This window comes from Saimiri boliviensis, chromosome 2 (genome assembly GCF_048565385.1).
Source record: "Saimiri boliviensis isolate mSaiBol1 chromosome 2, mSaiBol1.pri, whole genome shotgun sequence".
In the NCBI taxonomy this organism is placed as follows: domain Eukaryota; kingdom Metazoa; phylum Chordata; class Mammalia; order Primates; family Cebidae; genus Saimiri; species Saimiri boliviensis.
In genome coordinates this window covers 90,911,700-90,936,496 of record NC_133450.1, presented here as the reverse complement: position 1 = coordinate 90,936,496, position 24,797 = coordinate 90,911,700, and the positions used below count along the sequence as shown (strand labels likewise).

General features: G+C 38.1%; 1 protein-coding gene across 5 annotated transcripts in view; it reads left to right on the top strand.

Moving 5' to 3' along the window:
- ARID4A (AT-rich interaction domain 4A) overlaps positions 1 to 21,354 on the top strand; it is a 74,913-nt gene extending 53,559 nt beyond the window's left edge. For 2 of the 5 annotated variants that reach the window (XM_074393887.1, XM_074393888.1), the window contains exons 18-24: positions 3,071 to 3,155; positions 4,564 to 4,765; positions 8,509 to 9,639; positions 9,852 to 9,956; positions 10,668 to 10,874; positions 11,531 to 11,677; positions 12,549 to 14,470. In XM_074393887.1, coding sequence (XP_074249988.1) covers positions 3,071 to 3,155; positions 4,564 to 4,765; positions 8,509 to 9,639; positions 9,852 to 9,956; positions 10,668 to 10,874; positions 11,531 to 11,677; positions 12,549 to 12,724 — 2,053 coding nt within the window. In that variant the 3' untranslated portion in view covers positions 12,725 to 14,470. Of the gene's footprint in view, positions 1 to 3,070; positions 3,156 to 4,563; positions 4,766 to 8,508; positions 9,640 to 9,851; positions 9,957 to 10,667; positions 10,875 to 11,530; positions 11,678 to 12,548; positions 14,471 to 17,301 lie in introns of those variants that run through there. The other 3 variants (XM_074393890.1, XM_010341051.3, XM_074393889.1) reach the window with 3 other exon arrangements.
- The last annotated feature ends 3,443 nt before the right edge of the window (positions 21,355 to 24,797 follow it).

The window sequence follows — 24,797 nt, the reverse complement described above, 5'->3', positions numbered from 1 at the left end:
TCCTAGAGAATTTAGTCAGATTTCTGAAATGGGAGTATCTGCAAGTGTGAGAAGTGAAAAGAGTCTTGGTCTCTATTGAGAAATCCCAGGACTATCCTTAGTTAGCAGTATTAGTGCTAGAAGTACCTACATGACATACTGCTTTGTCCAGAGTGGCCTGGACAAAGTACACTATAAATCAGGCCTATGCTTCCTGGTCGTCCGATACTTCCTATGAAATTGTGGAATTGGACAGTGTTATTCCTTTGTTAGTCCTGGATCAGATACATAACTCTCTTACTGCACTTAACAGACTCTACTTGATGTTACTCTATGTCTATCTTTTATAATAGACTATGGGTTACATGAGAACTTAGGCCATGTTTATTCTCTACATACTTCCTGATAACATTGTATACTAGTAGGTCCTCAGGAAATGTTCAAATGAATAAACATTTCTGTATAAGTTAATAAAGTACAGATATTTAAAAGTTTAGTACTATGCTCATAGCCAGTCCCGTTTAAGAAACTAGATACTATGTTAATGAGTAAGAGATAGTTTTCAAATCATAGTACAGGCAGTTCCTAACTTACAGTGGTTCAACAATTTTTTAAAAAATTAAGATGATTCAAAAGCTGTATGCATTCAGTAGAAACCATACTTAGAATTTTGAATTTTGATTTTTTTTCCTGGGCTAGCGATACACAGTATGATACTCTCTCATCAGACTGTGCAGTGGCGGCAAGCACAGCAAACAGCCAAGAAATCGTGAGAGTAATTAACCAGTACTGTACTCTACAGTGTATTGAATAAATTACATGAGATATTTAAGACTATTATAGAATAGGCTTTGTATTAGATGGTTTTCTTCAACTCTAGGCTAATATAAGTGTTCTGAGCATGTTTAAGGTAGGCGAAGTTAAGCTGTGATGTTTGGTAGGCTAGATATATTAAATGCATTTTCGACTTAGGGTATTTTCAGTTTTTAATGACTTTATCAAGACATAATGGCATCATAAGTAAAGAAGCATCTGTACAGGTAGTCATAGTACCATGTCAACTGAAATACATGCATACAGGAACCATGTCCTTACTTTGTACATCTCCACGGTAACTGGTTTACAAAGCAAGAACGTGGTTTCTAGATACATGAGGTTCTTTTTTTCTTTCTTTTTTTTTTTGAGACAGAATGTCGCAAGGCTGGAGTGCAGTGGTGCAATCTGGGCTCACTGCAATCTCTGCCTCCCGGGTTGAAGCGATTCACCTGTCTCATCCTCCCAAGTAGCCAGGACTGCAGGCATGTGCCAACATGCCCAGCTAACTTTTGTATTTTTTAGTAGAGATGGGGTTTTATCATGTTGGCCAGGATGGTTTTGATCTCTTAACCTTGTGATTTGCCCACTTCGGACTCCCAAAGTGCTGGGATTACAGGCATGAGCCACTGTGCCCGGCTCAGATACTTGAGTTTCTATTAACAAGCTACAGTCTAAAGCCAGTTTGTCCAAACAGGCTGTATGCAGCCCAAGATGGCTTTGAATACGGCCCAACACAAATTCATACAGTTGCTTAAAACATGAGATTTTTTTTTTCGTGCTTTTTTTAACCTCATCAGCTATCATTAGTGTATTTGATGTGTGGCCCAAGACAGTTCCTGCAGTGTGACCCAGAGAAGCCAAAAGAGTAGACACTCCTGGTCTAAAGCAAGGAATGCCTGTTGTTTCTTTACTTAAATGTACATATTTTTAGATTTTGACTCAATTTTGTAAATACTTGTATATTTATATAATGTAAGAACTGTTACTTAGTTTTAGAAACCCCTTATTAGTAACTTGGACTATAGACATTCAGAAGTGCTATTAATCTCTTCAGAAGGCCAGGTGCAATGGCTCATGCCTATAATCCTAGCACTTTGGGAGGCTGAGGTGGGCAGATAACTTGAGCTCTGGAATTTGAGACCAGCCTGAGCAACATGGTGAAACCTTTGTCTCTATAAAAAGTACAAAAATTAGCTTGGTGCAATGGCGTATACCCATGGTCTCAGCTACTCAGGAGGCTGAGGTGGGAGGATCAACTGAGCCCAGGAGATTATGCCACTGCACTCCATCATGGGCAACAAGAGTGAGACCCTGTCTCAAAAAAATGGCTGGGTACAGTGGTTAATGCTTGTAATCCCAACACTTTGGGAGTTCAAGGAGGGTAGATTACCTGAGGTCAGGAGTTGAAGACCAGCCTGGCTAACATGGCAAAACCCCGTCTCTACTAAAAATACGAAAATACGCTGGGTGTGGTGGCAGACATCTATAATCGCAGCTACTTGGGAGGCTGAGGCATGAAAATCAATTGAACCCAGAAGGCAGAGGTTGCAGTGAGCTGAGATGGGACCACTGCATGCCAGCCTGAGTGACAACAGTGAAACTCTATCAAAAAAATTAAAAAATAAAAAACAAAATTAAAAATAAATATTTTAAGAAAAGGTTTAGGGGAAATGAGTTTTGAACTTGAGCTAAACAAAATAAACTTAGATAAAAGAGGTGAAATCAAGTATCTCTAAAAAAGTTCAGAGTCCTAAAGCAGTGTAGTTCAGAATAAAATTTTATTGGAAATACTAGAGATTAGAGAGAGTTTTGGGGAAGAAAAGAAAGTTGAAATGGACTTGATAGAATAACCTGAAACCGATCACCTTGCAAATGTGAATTTGTCTGACTTAGCTTTTCTATTATTCATTCAGTAGGAAGAATTCTAGTGTAGAATCTGATTATAAGCTCAGATGTGTAAGCAGTTCAGATTGTCATGAACCTAGAGTTTGCTTTCCAAGACCTCCCTCTAAACCCGTTAACTCATGAAATTCTCTTGCCTTTCCCTGTCACTGGATACACAGAACACCTAGCACAGTTACTAGCACATTTTCCCAACAGACCAGCCCGTGTGCCCTTCATATTCCTGCCAACACTAGGAACAAACTATTTAGTCTGTCTCACTGTTGTTTTTGTTTGGTAAATACATTTCAAACAGGTTATGATTTCTGAAGTTTGTGTGTGTGTATATATATATATATATATATATATATATATATTATTTTTTTTTTTTTAGGTATGATGAGTGGGTGAAGGCTGACAGAATAATCTGGCCTTTGGACAAAGGTGGACCAAAGAAAAAACAGAAGAAAAAAGCTAAAGTATGTTTGTTGAATTATGTCTTTTATAATATGTATAGGAATTACTCAAATTGTATTGTGTGTTTTTTAAGACTTTAAGAACAGTTTTAGGTTCATAGCAAGATTGAGAACAAGGTATATAGACGTCCCATATACTCTCTGCCCCATGCATGCATAGTCTTCCCAAATTGTCAGCATCCCCCACCAGATTGGAATATTTGTTACAACTGATGTGCCTACTTTGACGCATTATTGTCACCCAGAGTCCATGGGTTTACATTAGGGTTCACTGTTGGTGTTGTATATTGTATGGGTTTTGACAAATATATAATGACTTGGATCCATCATTATAGTATCATATATCATACAGAGTAGCTTTACTGCCCCAAAAATCCTCCATGTTTTGCTTATTCTTACCCCTACCCCAACCCCTGACCTCTACCGATCTTTTTACTGTCTCCATAGTTCTTGCCGTTTCCAGAATATCATATAATTGGAATCATACACCATATAGCCTTTTCAGATTGGCTTCTTTTGCTTAGTAATGTGCATATATGATAATTGTGTTTGTTTAATAAATCTTATTGTAATAATCATCTTAATTCTTTAAAGATAATTGTGATTTTCTCTTTATAACCCAGGAGCTTAAAAGTAACACATTACCACATTGTTTCAGCCAAGGTGAAAACCAGCAACCCCTAGGGGATGGCTTTCAAACTTAAATTTCTGTAGAGGCTTTATAGGAGAAGGGTAAAGTAGGGCTAATTGTGACAAAGGAGAGGACACATTCCTCATTTAGATGGAATGGACCTAACCATCTGCTGTGGCAATGCAGACCCAGGGTGGCCAGATGTCAGGATTTTTCAAGACCACTATATTTCTTAAAATGTGAAATTTGACTTTTAAATGCTAGAAGCCAGTACTAAAATTTTAAAACACATGTCTACTGGCCAATTGTACCCTCAGTTGTCAAGCTTTGCTGTAGAGATTTGCCCATTGTTTTGTCTACTGGACGGCAGATATCTTTCCTTTCTGCAAGGGATAGTAGGGAACACTGGGGACTACTGAATAGCTGTATAGCCTTCCAGTGCTCTAACTCTGACCGCCACAATATAGTAATTGCAGTGTTACAAATTGTATAGTATCATATTACATAAATACAAAATATGTTAGGAAACTGTTTCTTTAAGCTAGTCAAATCCAGCAGTGGAGGATTGTCTACCAACTTCACTGATACTAATATTAATAAGTTCTGATGACCTATCAGAACAGCCAGAAAACTCTTCTTGATTCTTCTGTAAGCACAGACTAGAAATTGACATATAAAATAATCAAACCTTTTCTGAGATGTAGTTTTCTTTGGAGAAGTAGAATGTTCATTTTTCGTAAAGCATTGGCCCTTCTCATACATTTTTTTGTTGTTGCCCAGAATAAAGAAGATAGTGAAAAGGACGAAAAGAGGGATGAGGAGAGGCAGAAGTCAAAACGGGGACGACCTCCTTTAAAATCAACCCTTTCATCAAACATGCCGTATGGCTTATCTAAGACAGCAAACAGTGAAGGAAAATCAGGTACCAGAAGTGCTCTCAGCAATACACCAGACAGCTCACCTCTGTCAAATGGAATGGAAGGTGCTCAATTTTGAGGATTGCTGACTTAAAAAAAAATCAATAATATAAATAATAAAACATCCATTGTGTGAAATATTCATGGTACAGGTTGAGTATCCCTTGCCCAAAATGCTTGGGACTAGAAGTGTTTTGTATTTTTTTTTCTTTTTTTTGAGTATTTGCATATATATAATGAGATATCCTGGAGATAGGACCCAAGTCTAAACATGAAAATTAGTGTTTCATATATACCTTATACCCATAGCCTGAAATCCCTAATATTTTTGATAGTTTTGTTCATGAAACAAAGTTTGTATACTTTGAAACATCAAAAACAAAGGTATGGGGCTGGGCGCGGTGGCTCAAGCCTGTAATCCCAGCACTTTGGGAGGCCGAGGCGGGTGGATCACAAGGTCAAGAGATCGAGACCATCCTGGTCAACATGGTGAAACCCCGTCTCTACTAAAAATACAAAAAATTAGCTGGGCATGGTGGCACGTGCCTGTAATCCCAGCTACTCAGGGAGGCTGAGGCAGGAGAATTGCCTGAACCCAGGAGACGGAGGTTGCGGCAAGCCAAGATTGCGCCATTGCACTCCAGCTTGGGTAACGAGCGAAACTCCATCTCAAAAAATAAAAACAAAAAAAACAAAGGTATAACTGTCTCAGCCACCCGTGTGCACAGTCTGTGATTGTTTAGCATCACTGTTATTCTTGACTCTGAATTTATATGCCACCTACTGATAAGCAATTTTCTTTGACTTATTTATACAGAATTACGTAACAGTAAAACATATGGCTTACAATTAATACAGTGGAAAAATAATGTATGTGGGGAAACTAAGCAGCACAATAGCATCACCGAATACCTGTATCTGCTGCTAAACAACAGTGACAACAAACAACAGCAGGCTTTCAGTCTCAACCTAAGATGCTGTGTTTTCATCAAAATGTTACCTGTACACTAGCTTAGGGGTGCTGAAGAAACTGTTGTGCACCTGTGTTTGGATGCAACCTGTCCCATGAGGTCAGATGTGGAATTTTCTACTTGTGGTGTCATATTGGTGCCCAAAAAGTTTTGGACTTTGGAGCATTTTGGATTTCAGGTTTTTGGACTAGGGATGTTCAACCTGTAAATTGCCCAGGTTTTTAATCTAATATGATTTAAACTCTAAAATTTGATTTAAAGAAAATATTTTGCTGTATCATTTTTATTTAAAATTTAGTGATATTTTCATTGAGGAATACTTTTTCTCGTAAATATCTTAGAAATAATCTATTTTAATAGAAGGTGAATTAACAATCCATGCATCCTAGTGTGTGCTATACTTTGCTTCAAACCTGTATCAGTGTCTCCTATAAATTCAGTGCTGTTCACCTGGGATCTTTCAGCAAAGCTGAGACCGTGTTGTTCTAAGAGAACATAGACTACTGTGGTACAGGCATGTTTTATAATACATATGGGTGAACATATTTATTCTGCTTGTACTCATTTCTTCCACTTTTCTACCTCTGTATACTTTTATATATAATTTTTATATATAATTTTCTATATAATTTTATATCTCTGCATACTTTTATATATAACTTTTATACCTCTGTATACTTTTAAATATAATTAAGAAATTTTAGGCTGAGCACAGTGGCTCATGCCTGTAATATCAGCCCTTTGGGAGCCTGAGGCAGAAGGATCACTTGAGCCCAGGAGTTCAAGACCAGCCAGGGCAACACAGACCCCATTTTCACCAAAAAATGGAAAAAATAGCCAAGCATGGTGGTGCACACTTGTAGTCCCAGCCACTTAGGAGGCTGAGGTGAAAGGATTGCTTGAGGTCAAGGCTGCAGCAAATGTGATCATGTCACTGCACTCCAGGCTGAGTAGCAGAGCAAGACCCTGTCTCACTCTGTTGCCCAGGCTAGAATATAGTGATGCAATCTCAGCTCAGTGCAGCCTCCACTCCTGGATTTAAGCAGTTCTTCCACCTCAGCCTCCCAGGTAGCTGGAACTACAGGTGCACGCCAGAATGCCTGGCTAATTTTTGTATTTTTAGTAGCAATGGGATTTTACCATGTAGGCTAACTGGTCTCAAACTCTTGACTTCAAGTAATCTACCCACCTCAGCCTCCTGAAATGCTGGAATTACAGGCACAAGCCACTGCACTTGGTCCCCTAAAAAGAAATTTTAAATGGTTGTCTTACATAAAAATTTCTCTCCTTTCAAGAAAAAAGCTATTCTGAACTACATGTGTGCTACTAGTCCATATGGTGCTTGTGTGCATATTATAAAAGGAGAGCCTTTCTCTTTACTGCCATCTGCTGGAAGGTTGTCATAATATACAAATGTAAGATGTCTACAAAGTGAACCCCTTAGAAGGCATACCTGTATACAGTGTACAGTCTACAAAACTACATACCAGCCTTATTAAACTACCATTTAAATGGATTTTTTAAAACATGAGGAAAATGAATTCTACATTCTCTTTATGATAAAACCACAAAATAAAACTGTATATACCTTTTCACTTAAAAAAATTCATGTTTGTAGTTTTGAACTTCTTGAGGATATGTGCACCATGCGGATGTGCGCCAATATAAAATTTTTATATTTTTTAGATCCTATACAGTCTTAGAACCCTACTTTATTATTTTACAACTTCCCTTACTTACAGGGAATAACTTCTGTTGCTCTACTTTCTTGTCTGTTAAGAATATTTAAAGTTGGCCAGGTGTGGTGGCTCACGCCTGTAATCCCAGCACTTTGGGAGGCTGAGGTGGGCGGATCACGAGGTCAAGAGATCGAGACCGTCCTGGCCAACATGGTGAAACCCTGTCTCTTACTAAAAATACAAAAACAATCTGGGCGTGGTGGAACTAGCCTATAATCCCAGCCACTCAGGAGGGAGGCTGAAGCAGGAGAATGGCTTGAGCCCAGGAGGCGGAGGTTGCAGTTAGCCAAGATTGTGCCACTGCAGTCCAGCCCAGGTGACAGTCCAAAACTCCATTTCAAAAAAAAAAAAAAAAAAGTATTTAAAGTTTTGGGGATTCCAATTGCCCATTTTAAAAACTTTTCTTGCTGGGCACGGTGTCTCATGCCTATAATCCCAGCACTTTGGGAGGCTGAGGTGGGCAGATTACTTGACGTCAGGAGTTTGAGACCAGCCTGGCCAGCATGACAAAACCCCGTCTCTACTGAAAATACAAAAATTAGCAGGGCGTGGTGGCCCATGTCTGTAATTCCAGCTCCTCAGGAGGCTGAGGCAGGAGAATCGCTTGAACCCAGGAGGTGGAGCTTGCACTGAGCTGAGATCACTCCAGCTGGATGACAGAGTCAGCCTTGTCTCAAAAAAACAAAAACAAACAAACAAAAAAAACCTCTTCTTTCCACAATTATCTTAAGTAGAATGTCATATTCTTTTTGTAGGATACAAAATCCCCATCAAATGTCCCTCCTACATGCTATTTCAAACCACTTAACAAATTAACTTCATGTCTAGGTACTAATCTTTGATTTTTTTTGGACTATTGTACCTAAATATTATACTTTTTATATAGATTTGAGTTACTAATATGCAATGTAGTAACTTTTTACTTAGAGCTTAATTTAGTTCCTCTCCCCTTCAAATTCTTGGCATAAATGTTATAATTTATTTTGTATCAGAAATTTCTACAGGGAGTATTCAGAGGTATATGATTAAAGATTTTTGTTATAAAATTATGCTGGTAATATAAAAACCTATATAATATAATAATATTTCCTCTTACAGACTCTTGTTCATCTGATAGTGACACAGAAGATGCTTTAGAAAAGAATTTAATAAACGAAGAACTTTCTTTTAAAGATGAACTAGAAAAAAATGAAAATTTCAATGATGATAAACTAGATGATGAAAATCCAAAGATTTCTGCACATATATTAAAAGAAAATGATAGGACTCAAATGCAGTCTTTAGAAACTCTGAAATTAGAAGTTGGAGAGAATGAACAAATAGTACAGATTTTTGGAAACAAAATGGAACAAGCAGAAGAAGTTAAGAAAGAGGCTGAAAAATCTCCAAAAGGAAAGGGAAGACGAAGCAAGACAAAAGATCTTTCTTTAGAAATTATAAAGATTACATCATTTGGCCAGAATGAAGCAGGAAGTGAACCTCATATAGAAGCTCATAGTCTTGAATTTTCTTCATTAGACAGTAAAAACTTTTCTTCTGCTACAGAAGATGAAATTGACCAATGTGTGAAGGAAAAGAAGTTGAAACGGAAAATGGTAGGACAATCATCACCAGAGAAAAAAATAAGAATGGAGAATGGAATGGAAATAACAAATAATGTATCTCAAGAAAGAACCAGTGATTGTATTGGATCTGAGGGAATAAAAAACTTAAATTTTGAACAGCACTTTGACAGAGAAAATGAGGGAATGCCATCATTGATAGCAGAGTCAAATCAATGCATCCAACAATTAACTAGTGAAAGATTTGATAGTGCAGCTGAAGAAACTGTAATTATTCCACTAAAAGAAGATGAGGATGCAATGCCTCTGATCGGGCCTGAAACCTTGGTTTGCCATGAAGTAGATTTGGATGATTTGGATGAAAAGGATAAGACCAGCATTGAGAATGTCGCAGTTGAAAGCTCTGAGTCTAACTCTCTTGTTTCTCTTCCACCTGCCCTACCTCCTGTAGTCCAACATAACTTTTCAGTAGCTTCACCACTTACTCTTAGTCAAGATGAGTCTCGAAGCGTAAAAAGTGAGAGTGACATAACGATTGAAGTTGATAGTATTGCTGAAGAATCTCAAGAAGGTCTCTGTGAGAGGGAATCAGCAAATGGATTTGAAACCAGTGTTGCCTCTGGTACCTGTAGTATAATTGTACAAGAGAGAGAGAGCAGAGAGAAGGGTAAGAACTTTCTAGGGATAAGTTAGTGTTTATATTAAAACCAAAAATAACTGTTGAGTTTTAGGTACTGTTGATCTGTAAAGTACTTTCTCTTTTCTCTCTTCTTTTCTTATAAAAAAGAAAGAAATGTCAGTGTAGTCTGTTGAATAAATATACTTGCTCTTTTTTTTTTTTTTTTTTTTTTTCACGTTCTCTCTTTCCCTTTATTTCAGGTCAGAAAAGGCCAAGTGATGGAACTAGTGGATTAATGGCAAAAAAACAAAAGCGTACCCCAAAGCGAACAAGTGCTGCAGCCAAAAATGAAAAGAATGGAACAGGTTGGTGTTTTTCAGTGCTAGCTTTTAGTATTTTTAGCAGTTTGTTGGCTTATTTTAAACATAAAGGGAGCAATACTGTATTGTTTTATAACTTTGCTTTTTCATTTAACAGTATTATACTAGATATTTTGCCATTTTTATGATGAACTCATTTTATAGCTCATTCTTTTTAACAACTTTAGGAAGGTATTCAGTAGTTTATCATTTTATTTTATTTTATTTTATTTTTTTTTTGAGACGAAGTTTCGCTCTTGTTACCCAGGCTGGAGTGCAATGACGCGATCTCGGCTCACCGCAACCTCCGCCTCCTGGGTTCAAGCAATTCTCCTGCCTCAGCCTCCTGAGTAGCTGGGATTACAGGCATGCGCCACCATGCCCAGCTAATTTTTTGTATTTTTAGTAGAGACAGGGTTTCACCGTGTTGACCAGGATGGTCTCGATCTCTTGACCTCGTGATCCACCTGCCTTGGCCTCCCAAAGTGCTGGGTTTACAGGCTTGAGCCACCGCGCCCGGCCTAGTAGTTTATCATTTTTAACCATTTCTCTGTTGGTGAGCATTTAGGGTTTTTTGTTTTTTTTTTTTCCGTTATAAACTTTGTGCATTTGTGCAGTATTTCTGTAGGATACCAAGAAATGTAATTGCTAGGTCTGTTACATTTTGATATTTAAGATTTTTATCATTTTTAATCTCAATATTTTTTATTATTATAGGACAAAGCAGTGATAGTGAAGATCTTCCTGTCCTAGACAATTCGAGTAAATGTACCCCAGTAAAGCATCTTAATGTATCTAAGCCACAGAAACTTGCACGATCTCCTGCAAGAATATCTCCACACATCAAAGATGGAGAGAAAGATAAACACAGAGAAAAGCATCCGAATTCATCCCCTAGGACGTATAAGTGGAGCTTTCAACTCAGTAAGAAGCTTATGGAAAACTTGATAGATAAATGCTGTAAAGTGGAATATATCTTAAAATGCCAACTTGGATTAATGTTAATAAAATAAGGAATAATGATTAATTTATTTAGGTATTCCAAATACTGCCTTAGCAATAATCACCATGTGTTATCTTAAGTTCAAATCTATGTATTTTCATAAAACTTATTTGATAAATAATGATTTACAGGAAGGTCTACATTAAGTAAGACAGGTATGATTTATATAAATCAGTGAAACTGAAGTGCCCTTTGTAGCACTAACAATTAGAAATAACCAGTGGTTATTTCTACTGTATAACTAGTAGTAGTAAAGAAAATGTCAATACAGAGAAACTATTCTAATAAGTGTAATTATAGATAGGTCAGGGTTGCTTGGTGCTGATTTGTTTTCTTATGTTTTTCTGATCATTTAAGTTATAAATATTTAGTATAGAAAATTTGGGATCTAGAAATAATTCTTAATCATGTATTTAATTCACATCTTCCCTGTTTACAGTCTTATTTAGCTTACTGTTGTAGATTTTAGTAAACTAAAGCTTTTGTTAATTTATGAGTTAGACCTTTGATAGCACTGCCATCTTTTTTCTCACAGAATTATTTTAAAATCCAAATTAACTTTTTCCCCCCCTTTTAGATGAATTAGATAATATGAACAGTACAGAGAGAATCTCATTTCTCCAAGAAAAACTACAAGAAATCAGAAAATATTATATGTCTTTGAAGTCTGAAGTTGCAACCATAGACAGGAGGAGAAAAAGATTAAAAAAGAAAGACAGGGAAGGTAATTTTATTATAATTTTTCTCCACATATATTTGAAAACTATATCCTATCATTTTAGAAGATGTCAATTTGATACTCTTTGAATATAGTACACATTCATTAATTGCTGTTTTTAAATTCCTAGTGTTTTCTCTTGTTGAGTAGGTTGGCAACTGAGTTAATCAGAATGACTCCCTTAAAAGGGAGTACGAACTGTTTTTCAAAACGTGTGATTGTTCTAAATGTGGGAGATTCTTAAGTAAAGCTTAATCCTTCTGAAATTCACTCTTTGCTCAACGTACATTTATTGGCACCTGTTAACAGGTACTATGTTATGGGGCTAACCAAAATGAATTAGACATAAGGCTTATCCTCAAGGAGATGATCTTTTTGGGATTATAAATCATTTCCTAAGCAACTAAACTATAAGATAATGTAGCTCGGCAACTTTAATGAGTATGTGCCATGTGCCAGGCACTTTGCCAGGTGGTAGAAGTACAGAAATGTATTAGATACAGACTATCATCTCAAAGATCTTAACATCTAGTTGAACAGTGTGTACCCTAAGAATGATATTAACAAGTATAGGAGTTAGTGGAAGGAGAGGTTTGGAGTAATCACAGAGAGGGAGTAGTGTCTGAGCTACCCCTTTGGTAGTTGTAGGATCACTTCTGGTTAAACATGGACATGTCCATATACAATCTATCCGCAAGCCTTGCTAAAATAATAGTAAAGGAAATTAAAAGCCCTAAACTCAAAAGGACAAGAGAATGACCACAGCAGACAAAAAATTGTCAACAGTGTATCTTTTGGAAGCTGCTTAACAGATGGACTACTTTAACTGTCTTAGCAAATGAGATAATGCTAAAACTAAGCTTTCTTGCCCTTGTAGTGATACAAAACAACAAGAAGCAAGCCAATTCATACCATGTAACCCCAGAAAAGTTCTCAGAAGGGATATGGGATGATGCTGAAAAATGGGATTGGTTGAAAATGGAAGGAGATACTGGATCTCCTCTTCCCATCAGTGAAGCAAGTCTACCTCAACCCAACTTGAGCAGAAAATAGATTAACTTAACAGAGGGTGAGGACATCAGTAGGCTTGCAGACTTGGAGGCACCAGCCATAGCTGAGGGTAATGATTAAGTGCTAGGCCAAAATAATGGATGGAGTAAAAGTTTGCATATTGAATAGACTGCTGTCCCTCTCCTAACCCAAGGTCTATCCTCTTGGCTCTCTGAAAGCTGGCAGCCAAGGTTATGCTTATTCCTGGGAGGAGATTAGAAGATTCTTCTAAAGAAAATGACTAGCTGAAGAAAAATGACCTACTATTTAGATGTTTCTCAAACAAAAATCAAGATCCTTGCCAATCACTACATGTGCATTGTCCATATTGAAAAGCCCTGGCTGGGCGTGGTGGCTCACGCCTGTAATCCAAGCACTTTGGAGGCCAAGGCGGGTGGATCATCTGAGGTCGGGAGTTCAGGACCAGCCTGACCAACATGATGAAACCCCGTCTATGGAAAAAAAAAAGAAGAAGAAAAGCCCCGATGCTCATACACAGCTTGCAGTCAGCTTTTAATGTTAAATATGGAAGCCACATGACCAGACATTTGAGGAAAGCCTCTACATAAAGGCAGAAGCCAAAGTGGAAAAAAGAGACTAAAAAGGAACTGGCAAAAACAGATAATATACCATATTAAAAAAAAAATAGCACAAAACTGTGCTTAATAGTTAATACAAGTTGAGTATCCTTTATTTGAAATGCTTGGGTCTAGAAGTGTTTGGATTTTTTGTTTTTTTCAGATTTTGGAATATTTGTACATAATGAAATAGCTTGGTGATAGTACCCAAGTCTAAACACAAAATTCATTTATGTTTCATAGATACTTTATACACATAGCCTGAAGGTAATTTTCTATAATATTTTGTACATGAAATAATTTTGTACATGAAACAAAGTTTGTGGTAAGTGCTTATGTGTGGAATTTTCCACTTGTGGCATCCTCTTGGTGCTCAAAAGTTTCGGATTTTGGAGTTATGGATTAGGGATGTTCGGTTTGTATCCAGAGATAAAGGAAAAGATATTGCCACCTTGAAACAAAAGTAAAACTATTTTAAAAATTGAGAGAACAAGAAGGATATCTTTAAAATATGATAGCAGGAATTTAAAAAAATTAATGGAAGTAATAACAAAACTGAAGAAATCCCACTAGAGGGTCAAAAAGACAATAGGAGAGAAGAAATGAGAGAAATAAGAGATCTGGTGAGGAAATCCAACTTCTGAATCATAGGATTTCTAGAAGGAGAGTAGAATAAACATAAGAGGAAGTTGTCATCAAAGAAATGTTTTAAAATTCTAGAACTGAAGGATATGAGTTAGAAGATTGAAAGGACTCACTGTGCCCTCTATAAATAATGGGGGTGAAAATCACCAAAGCATATAAAATTTCAGAATCCTATGGATAAAGAATAGATTCTAGGCCAGGCACAGGAGCTCTTACCTGTAATCCCAGCATTTTGGGAGGCGGAGGCAGGCAGATCACCTGAGTCCAGGAGTTTGAGACCAGCCTGGCCAACATGACAAAATCCTATCTCTACTAAACATACAAAAATCAGCTGGGCATTGTGGCACATGCCTATAATCCCAGCTACTCAGAAGGCTGAGGCTTGCGAATTGCTTGAACCCGGAAGCAGAGGCTGCTGTGAGCTGAGATCACACTAATTCACTCCAGCCTGGGTGACACAGTGAAACTCTCTCTCTCTCAAAAAAAAAAAAAAAAAAAAAAAAAAAAGTAGATTCTAAAAATTTACCATATAGAGATACATATATAAAAAGAAATGTATCTCAGAACAGCATCAGGTGTCTTACATCAGATTCTCAGTGGTAGTCCTGGAAACTAGAAGGCAAGCTAAGAAGACATGGGATCTAGCAAACAAGGAATCCTACACAGGAAAATAGTGAAGGAATATCTCAAGGTGATGGCAAATGGAAGCTGTAAGATGACCACTGCATAGCAGGCCTAGAAAGCAACTATTCCAGGAATAGGATAGAACAGGAGGGGAGAGCTCCAGAAGGGATGTGCCTTAAAAACAAAATAAAAGGTAAATTACCTGATAGGGTTGATTATGTTGAGAGAAGTTTTTTGCCTCTAGTAGAAATTTAGAGGATGACTTTCTGGTAGAGTGACCCATCATGTGTGGTCTTGACCATTGTCCTCCAGCAGTTTTTAATTCCTAAAAATAGGAACAGGGTAGAACAAATGGAAAGAGATCAGACTTCTCATGTCTTTTATAAACTGTAAATAGCAAGAAGTCTTTATAGAACTTTTGAATATAAAAAGAAAAGAACAGATAAGCAAATTAAAATTTCTTCAGAGAACCCACCACTGCTCTGGGGTCAGTTTCCTAAAAGTGACATATATTTCAGATAATTTTTTTTTTTTTTTTTTGAGAGGGAGTTTCATTCTTGTTTTCCAGGCTGGAGTGCAATGGCGTGGTCTGGGCTCACTGTAACCTCCGCCTCCCAGGTACAAGTGATTCTACTGCCTCAGCCTCCCATGTAGCTGTGATTACAGGCACTTGGCACCACACCCAGATACTTTTTGTATTTTTAGTAGAGATGGGGTTTCACCATGTTGACTAGGCTGGTCTCCAACTCCTGACCTCAAGTAATCCACCCACCTCGATCTCCCAAAGTGTTGGGATTACAGACGTGAGCCACTGTGCCCAGACAGACAGACTTTTTTTTATTACTTTTTTTTTTTTTTTGAAATAGGCTCTGTCACCCAGACTGGAGTACAGTGGCATGATCACAGCTTACTGCAGCCTTAGACTCCTGGGCTCAAGCAGCCCTCCCACCTCAGCCTCCCAAGTAGCTTGGACCACATGTGCCAGCCACCAGAACCAGCTAACTTTTTAGTTTTTTTGTAGAGACACATTCTTGCCATATGGCTCAGGCTGGTCTCAAACTCCTGGTCTAAGTGATCCTCTTGGTTTTGCCTCCCAAAGTGCTGAGGTTGTAGGCATGAGCCACCACGCCCAGCCTATGTAGTCTTTTCCTCATTTTTATTTGCTTACTTTTTTTTTTTTTTTTTTTTTTTAAGATAAGTCTTGCGCTGTCACCTAGGCTGGAATGCAGTGGCGTGATCTTGGCTCACTGCAACCTCTGCCTCCGGATTCAAGCAGTTCTTTGCTTCAGCCTCCTGAGTAGCTGGGATTACAGGCGCCTGCCACCATGCCTGGCTAATTTTTTTTTTTTTTTTTTTTTTTTTTTTTTTTTTTTAAGACGGAGTTTCGCTCTTGTTACCCAGGCTGGAGTGCAATGGCGCGATCTCGGCTCACCGCAACCTCCGCCTCCTGGGTTCAGGCAATTCTCCTGCCTCAGCCTCCTGAGTAGCTCGGATTACAGGCACGCACCACCATGCCCAGCTAATTTTTTTTTTTTGTATCTTTAGTAGAGACGGGGTTTCACCATGTTGACCAGGATGGTCTCGATCTCTTGACCTCGTGATCCACCCGCCTCAGCCTCCCAAAGTGCTGGGATTACAGGCGTGAGCCACCGTGCCCGGCTTAATTTTTTTATACTTGTAATAGACATGGGCTTTCACTGTCTTGGCCAGACTGGTCTTGAACTTCTGACCTTGTAATCCACCCACCTTGGCCTCCAAAAGTGCTGGGATTACAGACGTGAGCCACCGTGCCCAGCATGTTTATTTGCTGAAGTTTTTATAATGAGTTATTAAATTTAGATTGGAGTGATTTGTTGGCTGGGCATGGTGGCTCATGCTTATAATTCTAGCACGGTGGGAGGATCACTTGAGTCCAGGAGTTTGAGACCAGCTTGGGCAACATAGCAAAATCCGATCTCTATAAAAAATAAAAAAATTCGTTCGGTGCGGTGGCATGCATCTGAGTCTCAGCTACTTGGAAGGCTGAGGTGGGAGGGTTGCTTGAGACCTAGAGGTTGTAATGATACTTGAATAAACAAAAATTAAAACTTTAAATAAAATAGGAACAGTCAAAGAAGACAAGAAGGCAAAGAAGATGAGTTTTGCAAGGAAAGAGAAGATAAAAGCAAAGAACTTAAAAAGTGGCAAAACATTTAATGCTCAGAGTACTGATCCCTAATCTGTGTTATGTCCTTCTGGAGAAAATTATGTTAAAACAATTTGAGGACTTTTTGCATATCATACATCATTAATTCCATCCTGATCTCCATGATTCTGATACCTGTCAGAGGTAATTCTTTGAGTTAAGTGAAATATCTTATGCTCCTATGATCTGGAGATAAAGCAGAAATCCCATGTGTTTTTATATTTATCTCATGTTAACCTTGTTTGTGATTTAGGGCAAGCGAAGTTCCTTCTTGGGATCTCTCAACTAGAGGTTTAAGAGTTTTTGTCTCTTTAATGTTTACATTTTGTGACGTCTTTTTAATTGCTGAGTTACTTAACTGAACAAAGACTAACTCCACTTAATGAGCCAAACAAAATTTTTGCTGACAATTTGTTACTCCTTCTTGTAATATATAAGAGGCCTGTGATAAGGTGAATAATGTTAAGAATTTTATTTCTTATTTGCTGTTAGCTGGGTATCTTTGTATAATAGTTTTTGGGTCTAACATAGCTGTTTTAATTCCACAGTGTCTCATGCAGGAGCCTCCATGTCATCTGCTTCATCAGACACTGGAATGAGTCCTTCATCATCATCTCCCCCACAAAATGTACTTGCTGTAGAATGCAGGTGATAAATGTGTTCTCTGTCTTCCCAGCAGTTTGCTGCCATGGACATAAATCCCCAACCCTGAATTACAACCACAGAAAGCACTCAACTGGTTTGACATTGCTAAGTATATCCTGTATACTTTCCAGGCTGGATTGTATCTATTCCCCTCTCTCTTCTTTTTTCTTGTTGCAAAAAATAAGCTGATAAGTGAAGATTAAGCAGCCTGCCATATTTGTCATAATTTTCCTCTTTACTTTTTTTTTTTCACTTGTGATATAGAAAAAAGGGCACTTAGCAAATTTGAATTTGTATAATAAAGCTTTCAGGTGTTATAGAAATCATAGACAAGCAAGTGCACATGATAAACATCAAAATATTACTCGGCTGAATAGTTACTGCTGCACTTTCACTAAGATGTATTTGAACACTTGGTGAGTAGGGGGTTTACGTTGTGGGTTTTTTTTTTTTGTTTTTTTTTTTTCATTATTGTTGGTTTTTTTTATTTTTGTGGAAGCACTTGCTATTTAGAACTGCCAAAGTATATGTTCAGCAGTGTGCCCAAGATTAAAGGTGTAAATGGGACAAAATAAATTGTGAAAGGAAGTGTAGTTGACTGAAAACTACAGTTGTAATAAGTCTTCCACTTTTTATAGGATTTTTGAGCACACAATTATGCAAATATTTTAATGTTTATTAATGTTTACAGTGGAATTGTGAATAAGTTTTCAGTGGACTATCTTATCCCTTGACAAAAATATTTTGTCTTTTTTCTATGTAATTTCAGAGTTTTTATTTTGTTACAAAAAGACAAAAATGAAATATATAACAACAATGAAGTTATTTAACAAGATTTCTAAAGCTGAAAATTTTGTGTAAAATAAGGTATTATCTTGCAACTTGTTAAATATATTTATTCAGACATTGGATGTTGTATTTTTATGTATTTTTTAAAATATTAATAAAATTGAAAAAAGAAAATTCTAGGTTAATTCACTCTTTGGATGACAATAGCTCTCAGCTGTCCTTTTTACAGGAGGTTGCATCCTGCAGCTTTGCCTGTGTTGGAGTCTGTCTCAGTCTGTCTAACAGTATAGAACTATAAATGGGCATCTGGATCATTAAAGTATGTCCTTGTTTAGAAACTTTGGCAGTCCTAGTATTTAAACTGTTTTGAGGATCAAATTTTTGGTTGCCCTTAAGATACTTTGTCACAGTTTTTATGTTTGCTATACTGCCGAATGAATTTATATCTCCCAAAGTTGAGATGCAACAACTAAGTAAAGCAACTATGTATGCTTTGTCTGTGAATTGTTCCACAGACTGATACATTTTGTAAATAATTCTTCCAAAATCATGTATTTAAAGCAGTTTTGCATATACGTTATGTAAAAAGGTGATTTTTTAAAAGCAATTTTTAAATTCATGTTTGTACATTGAAAGGGGTTTTTTTTTAAACCTCCTTTTCTGTGTTTAATATGCTGTAGAATAATAACCTAGATGCTCTAGACTGTATATCAGGATCTGATTTACAAAAAAAAGTCAGAGCTAAACACTAGTGATGGCATAGCATTACTGAAATCATTGTTTCTTAATTTCATTTTACCACATTGTGAACTTGTGATTCAGATTCCTTCCATTTTCTCAGAGAATTAAAAACAAAAAAAGTACTCTTGTAAAATGCACTTTTCTGTCTTTTCTTTGCAAAGCAGAAATATTTCAATGTAAAATAAAAATGGAGCTCAGCGGGCAGTATTAATAAAGGCCATGTTTTAAACATCGGCTTTATATTTTTAGTTTTCATTTAAATGACTGCTTTTTTCCTAAGTGCTCGTAACTTACAGTTGAAAAATCAGATTTCACAAAACCAAGCATTTTAGTATACTTTTCAGACTTTACAATAAAATATTTCTACTAATTATAAAAATGAAAAAAAAAGTGTCATTTAAATCCAGTTGGACCTAAGAGGCAACTTTAGATTTATACATTAGATATTTTAATGATTTCCTGCTATAGCAATTCAATAAATGTGAGATAAATAATCAGCTTGAGTACTGTCCCTTCTAATTGATACACATTTGGTCATGAAGTACTGGTATGTTGCTACAGAGAACAAAACTGTGTATTCATTGAATTGATAAACACTGTTAAAATTCTTTTGTCTGGAGGCTAGAAAGGATTGTGAAATTAAGTGGATATTAACTGGATGTGATATTTCAAATATTGAGCATATTTTCAGTTTAGCTAAACTTTGAATAGATCCCTCTCATATATGACTAATAAAGTAAAAATACACACCAGGTGTGGTGGGTCATGCCTGTAATCCCAGCATGTTGGGAGGATGAGGCAGGCAGATCACAAGGTCAAGAGATGGAGACCATCCTGGCCAACATGGTGAAACCCTGTCTCTACTAAAAATACAAAAATTAGCTGGGCATGGTGGCACACACTTGTAGTCCTAGCTACTTAAGAGGCTGAGGCAGAAGAATCGCTTTAAACTGGGAGGTGGAGGTTGCAGTGAGCCGAGATTGCGCTGCTGCACTCCGGCTTGGTGACAGAGCAAGAGTCTTTCTCAAAAAAAAAAAAAAAAAAAAAGTAAGTAAAATTATAAAGGCACTCTTTAATGGTATAATGGAAGTTGCCATCTATAAAATCAAGTTATTTAAAAGATTATAGAGGTTTCTGTTTTAATATTGCATAGCATGCTTTTATTTAAAATTTATTTATTCAATTTTTGAGACAGGGTCTTGTTCTATCGCCTAGGCTGGAGGGCAGTGATGTGAACATGGCTCACTTCAGCCTCCACCTCCTGGGCTCGAGATCCTCTCACCTCTGCCTCCTGAGTAGCTGGGACTACAGGCATGTGCTACTACACCTGGCTAATTTTTAATTTTTTGTAGAGACAGGGTCTTGCTATGTTGCTGAGGCTGGTCTTGAACTCCTGAGCTCAAGTGATCCTTCTGCCTTGGTCTCTCAAAGTGCAAGGATTATAGGCATGAGTCACTGTACCCAGCTGGCCATTATGTGCTTTTATTGTTTTTTTGTATTAAATTTCTAGTTTTCCTCTTTGATTAAGAAAGATGGTTGCACTTAGCACATTAAAAGACTATTACATACTATGCCTTCTATGAAATTGCTTTAAATTATGAAAATCTATACGGATTGCCCAATTTGCTTGTACACCTTTCTTATAAGCCCTGTTTTAACAGCTATCAAAATTGTGAAAGCATTCAAAGCTATATTCAACCATATGTAAAAACTATTAACATAATTCATTAATTACCGATTTATTGAATATCTTCTATGTGCCAAGCATAAGCTTAAGGCCCAGGAGCCACAACAGTGAATAAGACAGAAAAAAAGTCCTTTACTTCATGGAATGTATAATCATGGTATAGTAATGTTGTAGATGTTAAACAGTTAACTCATGTAATTATTATTTTTTATTACAGTCTCTGCTTATCCAAACTCGTGTAGTACAGGCATAATAGACATAGGAAGTTATGGTGTGCCATGAGATAGTGATACAGAGCCCACTCGTTTGAGGGCAAGGGTGGTCTGGGAAGGCTTTGCACAGAAAGCAACAGTAAAACTGAAGACCAGCGAAGATTATGAATTGGCTGGGAAAGAAGGAGAGATATGGAGAGTATAGTATTCCAAGCACACGGAGGAGGGGAGATTGGTAGAAATGATCCAGGTAATGAGCCAGAGCAAGAGTAGATCTGATGCAGGATCCAAGTCAGTCAGGGCCAGTCAGGCAACCTGCCCATTTGTCCCTTTTGCTCCTGTTTGCCTACCAGTCTCAGCGCTACTTGTCAGGAGCTGCCTCAAGAGCCACTTTCCTGTGAAGCTTTTGCTGACTTCTCACTACCACCAGAATAGTGCCCTCTTTTATGCTGCAATAGCTTTTTTTTTTTTTTTTTTGAGACAGAGTTTCGCTCTTGTTACCCAGGCTGGAGTGCAATGGCGCGATCTCGGCACACCGCAACCTCCGCCTCCTGGGTTCAAGCAATTCTCCTGCCTCAGCCTCCTGAGTAGCTGGGATTACAGGCACGCGCCACCATGCCCAGCTAATTTTTTGTATTCTAAGTAGAGACGGGGTTTCACCATGTTGACCAGGATGGTCTCGATCTCTTGACCTCGTGATCCACCCGCCTCGGCCTCCCAAAGTGCTGGGATTACAGGCTTGAGCCATTGTGCCAGCCAAGGTTCTTTTCTCAAAAAAGTAATAATGTTAAAATATCATTTGAAAAGTATTAAAGTAGACTTGTTTAACACTCTCATTTTAAAATATTCTTAAATTGATGAGCTGTGTTTCCTTCTCCTTGTTTGTTCTTTCCTCTCCGTTTGTTCTTCCCTCGCCCATTACTTTCAAGTGGTTACACACAGATTTTTATCACATTAAAGGAAGAATACAATTAAGTGATGACATCCATCATTAGTGAAGTTTGGATGATTCTTAGAATGGAGTTTGTCCTAATGAGGAATTTGTAACAATGTATGCTTAATGTTTTCATAGAAATTTTTTAGTCCTGCGGGGCGCGGTGGCTCAAGCCTGTAATCCCAGCACTTTGGGAGGCCGAGGCGGGTGGATCACGAGGTCGAGAGTTCGAGACCATCCTGGTCGACATGGTGAAACCCCGTCTCTACTAAAAATACAAAAAATTAGCTGGGCATGGTGGCGCGTGCCTGTAGTCCCAGCTACTCAGGAGGCTGAGGCAGGAGGATTGCTTGAACCCAGGAGGCGGAGGTTGCGGTGAGCCGAGATCGTGCCATTGCACTCCAGCCTGGGTAACAAGAGCGACACTCTGTCTCAAAAAAAAAAAAAAAAAAAAAAGAAATTTTTTAGTCCTTTAAATTTTATTATAAAATCAAATGATGTTTTCCCTATTGACAAGCACAGAAAAACTTTTTTGATTCATATAGATCCATTATGTTATTTCTTTAAACAGGTAAGGGTAACGTTTATAATTTTGGTATTTGTACTTAACATAATTATGAAGCTATCTTCATTTTGTAATCTGTGTCATGTAGAATACATGTTGAAAAGTTCTATTGTGAAAAGCTCAAGGAACTTCCTCGTAGATTTAATAAATGATTATTCTGTACAAGTAATTGGATTTCTTCTCAAGGCTAAATTACATTAAACAAGACAATCTGATTCAACAGTCTCATCAGTTTAGGGTTGCCAGAGTGAGCAAATAAAAATACGGGATACCCAGTTAAATGTGAATTTCAGATAACGGATAATTTCTTCGCATAAGGACATTCCATGTAAAAATGGTTGTTTATTAAAAGTTATACTTAGGCTGTGCGCGGTGGCTCACACCGGTAATCCCAGCATTTTAGGAGGCTGAGGTGGCTGGATCACTTGAGGTCATCAAGACCAGTCTGGCCAACATGGTAAAACTCTGTCTCTACAAAAAATACAAAAATTAACAGGGTGTGATGGTGCACGCATTCCCAGCTACTTGGGAGGCTAAAGCAGGAGGATTGCTTGAACCTGGGATGTAGAGGCTGCAGTTAGCCAAGATTGTGCAACTGCACTGCAGTAAGGCAATAGAGCGAGACTCCATCTCAAAAAAAAAAAAACCTCACACTGAACTGGGTGTCTTGTATTTTATCTGTAAACTCTATACTAGTTGGCCTTATGCAGTACTAAAGTTGACCTAAATGCAATACTATACAGTGATTAAAATGAATTGACTGCAGCTAAATGTATCAAAATGGCTCAAATTTCAAAACAAACGAGTAGAAAAACTATTATCTATAAAGAACATTTTGGTTCCAGATGGAGGAATAAATTGCTCAGGTTTCTCTTGGTTTCCGGGGATGAATGTACATGGGCAGCTCATCAGTGATTTTTTTTTTCTTTTTAATTGCATTTTAGGTTTTGGGGTACATGTGAAGAACATGCAAGATTGTTGCATAGGTACACATATGGCAGCGTGATTTGCTGCCTTCCTCCCCGTCACCTATATCTGGCATTTCTCCCCATGCTCTCTCTCCCCAACTCCCCACCCCCCACTGTCCCTCCCCTATTTCCCCCCAACAGACCCCAGTGTGTGATGCTCCCCTCCCTGTGTCCATGTGTTCTCATTGTTCAACACCCGCCTGTGAGTGAGAACATGCGGTATTTGATTTTCTGTTCTTGTGTCAGTTTGCTGAGAATGATGGTTTCCAGGTTCATCCCTGTCCCTACAAAGAACACGAACTCATCATTTTTGATGGCTGCATAATATTCCCTGGTATATATGTGCCACATTTCCCCTGTCCAGTCTATCATTTTTTTTTCACTAAGTTTTTGGGGGACAGGTGATGTTTGGTTACATGAATAAGTTTAGTGGTGATTTCTGAGATTCTGGTGCACCCATCACCTGAGCAGTTACACTGTACCCAATGTATAGTCTTTTTTTCCTTCATCCCCCTCCCACCCCTTCTCCTAAGTCCCCAAAGTCCAATGCATCATTCTTATGCCTCTGCATCCTCATAGCTTAGCTACCACTTATGATTGAGAACATACAGTGTTTGGTTTCCCATTCCTGAGTTGCTTCACTTAGAATAATAGTTTCTAGGCTTGGTGCAGTGGCTCACACCTGTAATCCCAGCACTTTGAGAGGCAGGCGGATCACCTGAGATCAGGAGTTCAAGACCAGCTTGGTCAACATGGTAAAACCCAGTCTCTACTAAGATTATAAAAATTAGCCAGGCGTGGTGATGCATGCCTGTAATCCCAGCTACCTGGGAGGCTGAGGTGAGAGAATCACTTGAACCAAGGAAGCAGACATTGCAGTAAGCCAAGATCACACCGCTACACTCCAGCCTGGGCGATAGAGCAAGACTATGTCTCAAAAAAAAAAAAAAAAAAAAAAGGATAATATTCTCCAATTCCATCCAAGTTGTTGCAAATGCCATTATTTCATTCCTTTTCATGGCTGAGTAGTATTCCATGGTGTGGGTGTGTGTGGGGGTGTGTGTACCAAAGTTTCTTTATCCACTAGTTCAGGCATCTCCAAACTTAACACAGGGGGCCAGTTCACTGTCCCTCAGACCGTTGGAGGGCCGCCACATAACTGTGCTCCTCTCACCGACCACCAATGAAAGAGGTGCCCCTTCCTGAAGTGCGGTGGGGGGCCGGATAAATGGCCTCAGGGGGCCGCATGCGGCCCATGAGCCGTAGTTTGGGGACGCCTGCACTAGCTGATAGGCATTTGGGCTGGTTGCATATTTTTGCCATTGTGCATTGTGCTGCTATAAACAGGCATGTGCAAGTATCTTTTTCATTTAATGACTTTTTCCCTCTGATACCCAGTAGTGGGACTGCTGGATCAAATGATAGTACTACTTTTAGTTCTTTAAGGAATCTCCACAGTTTTCTGTAGTGGTTGTACGTTTACATTCCCACCAGCAGTGTGAA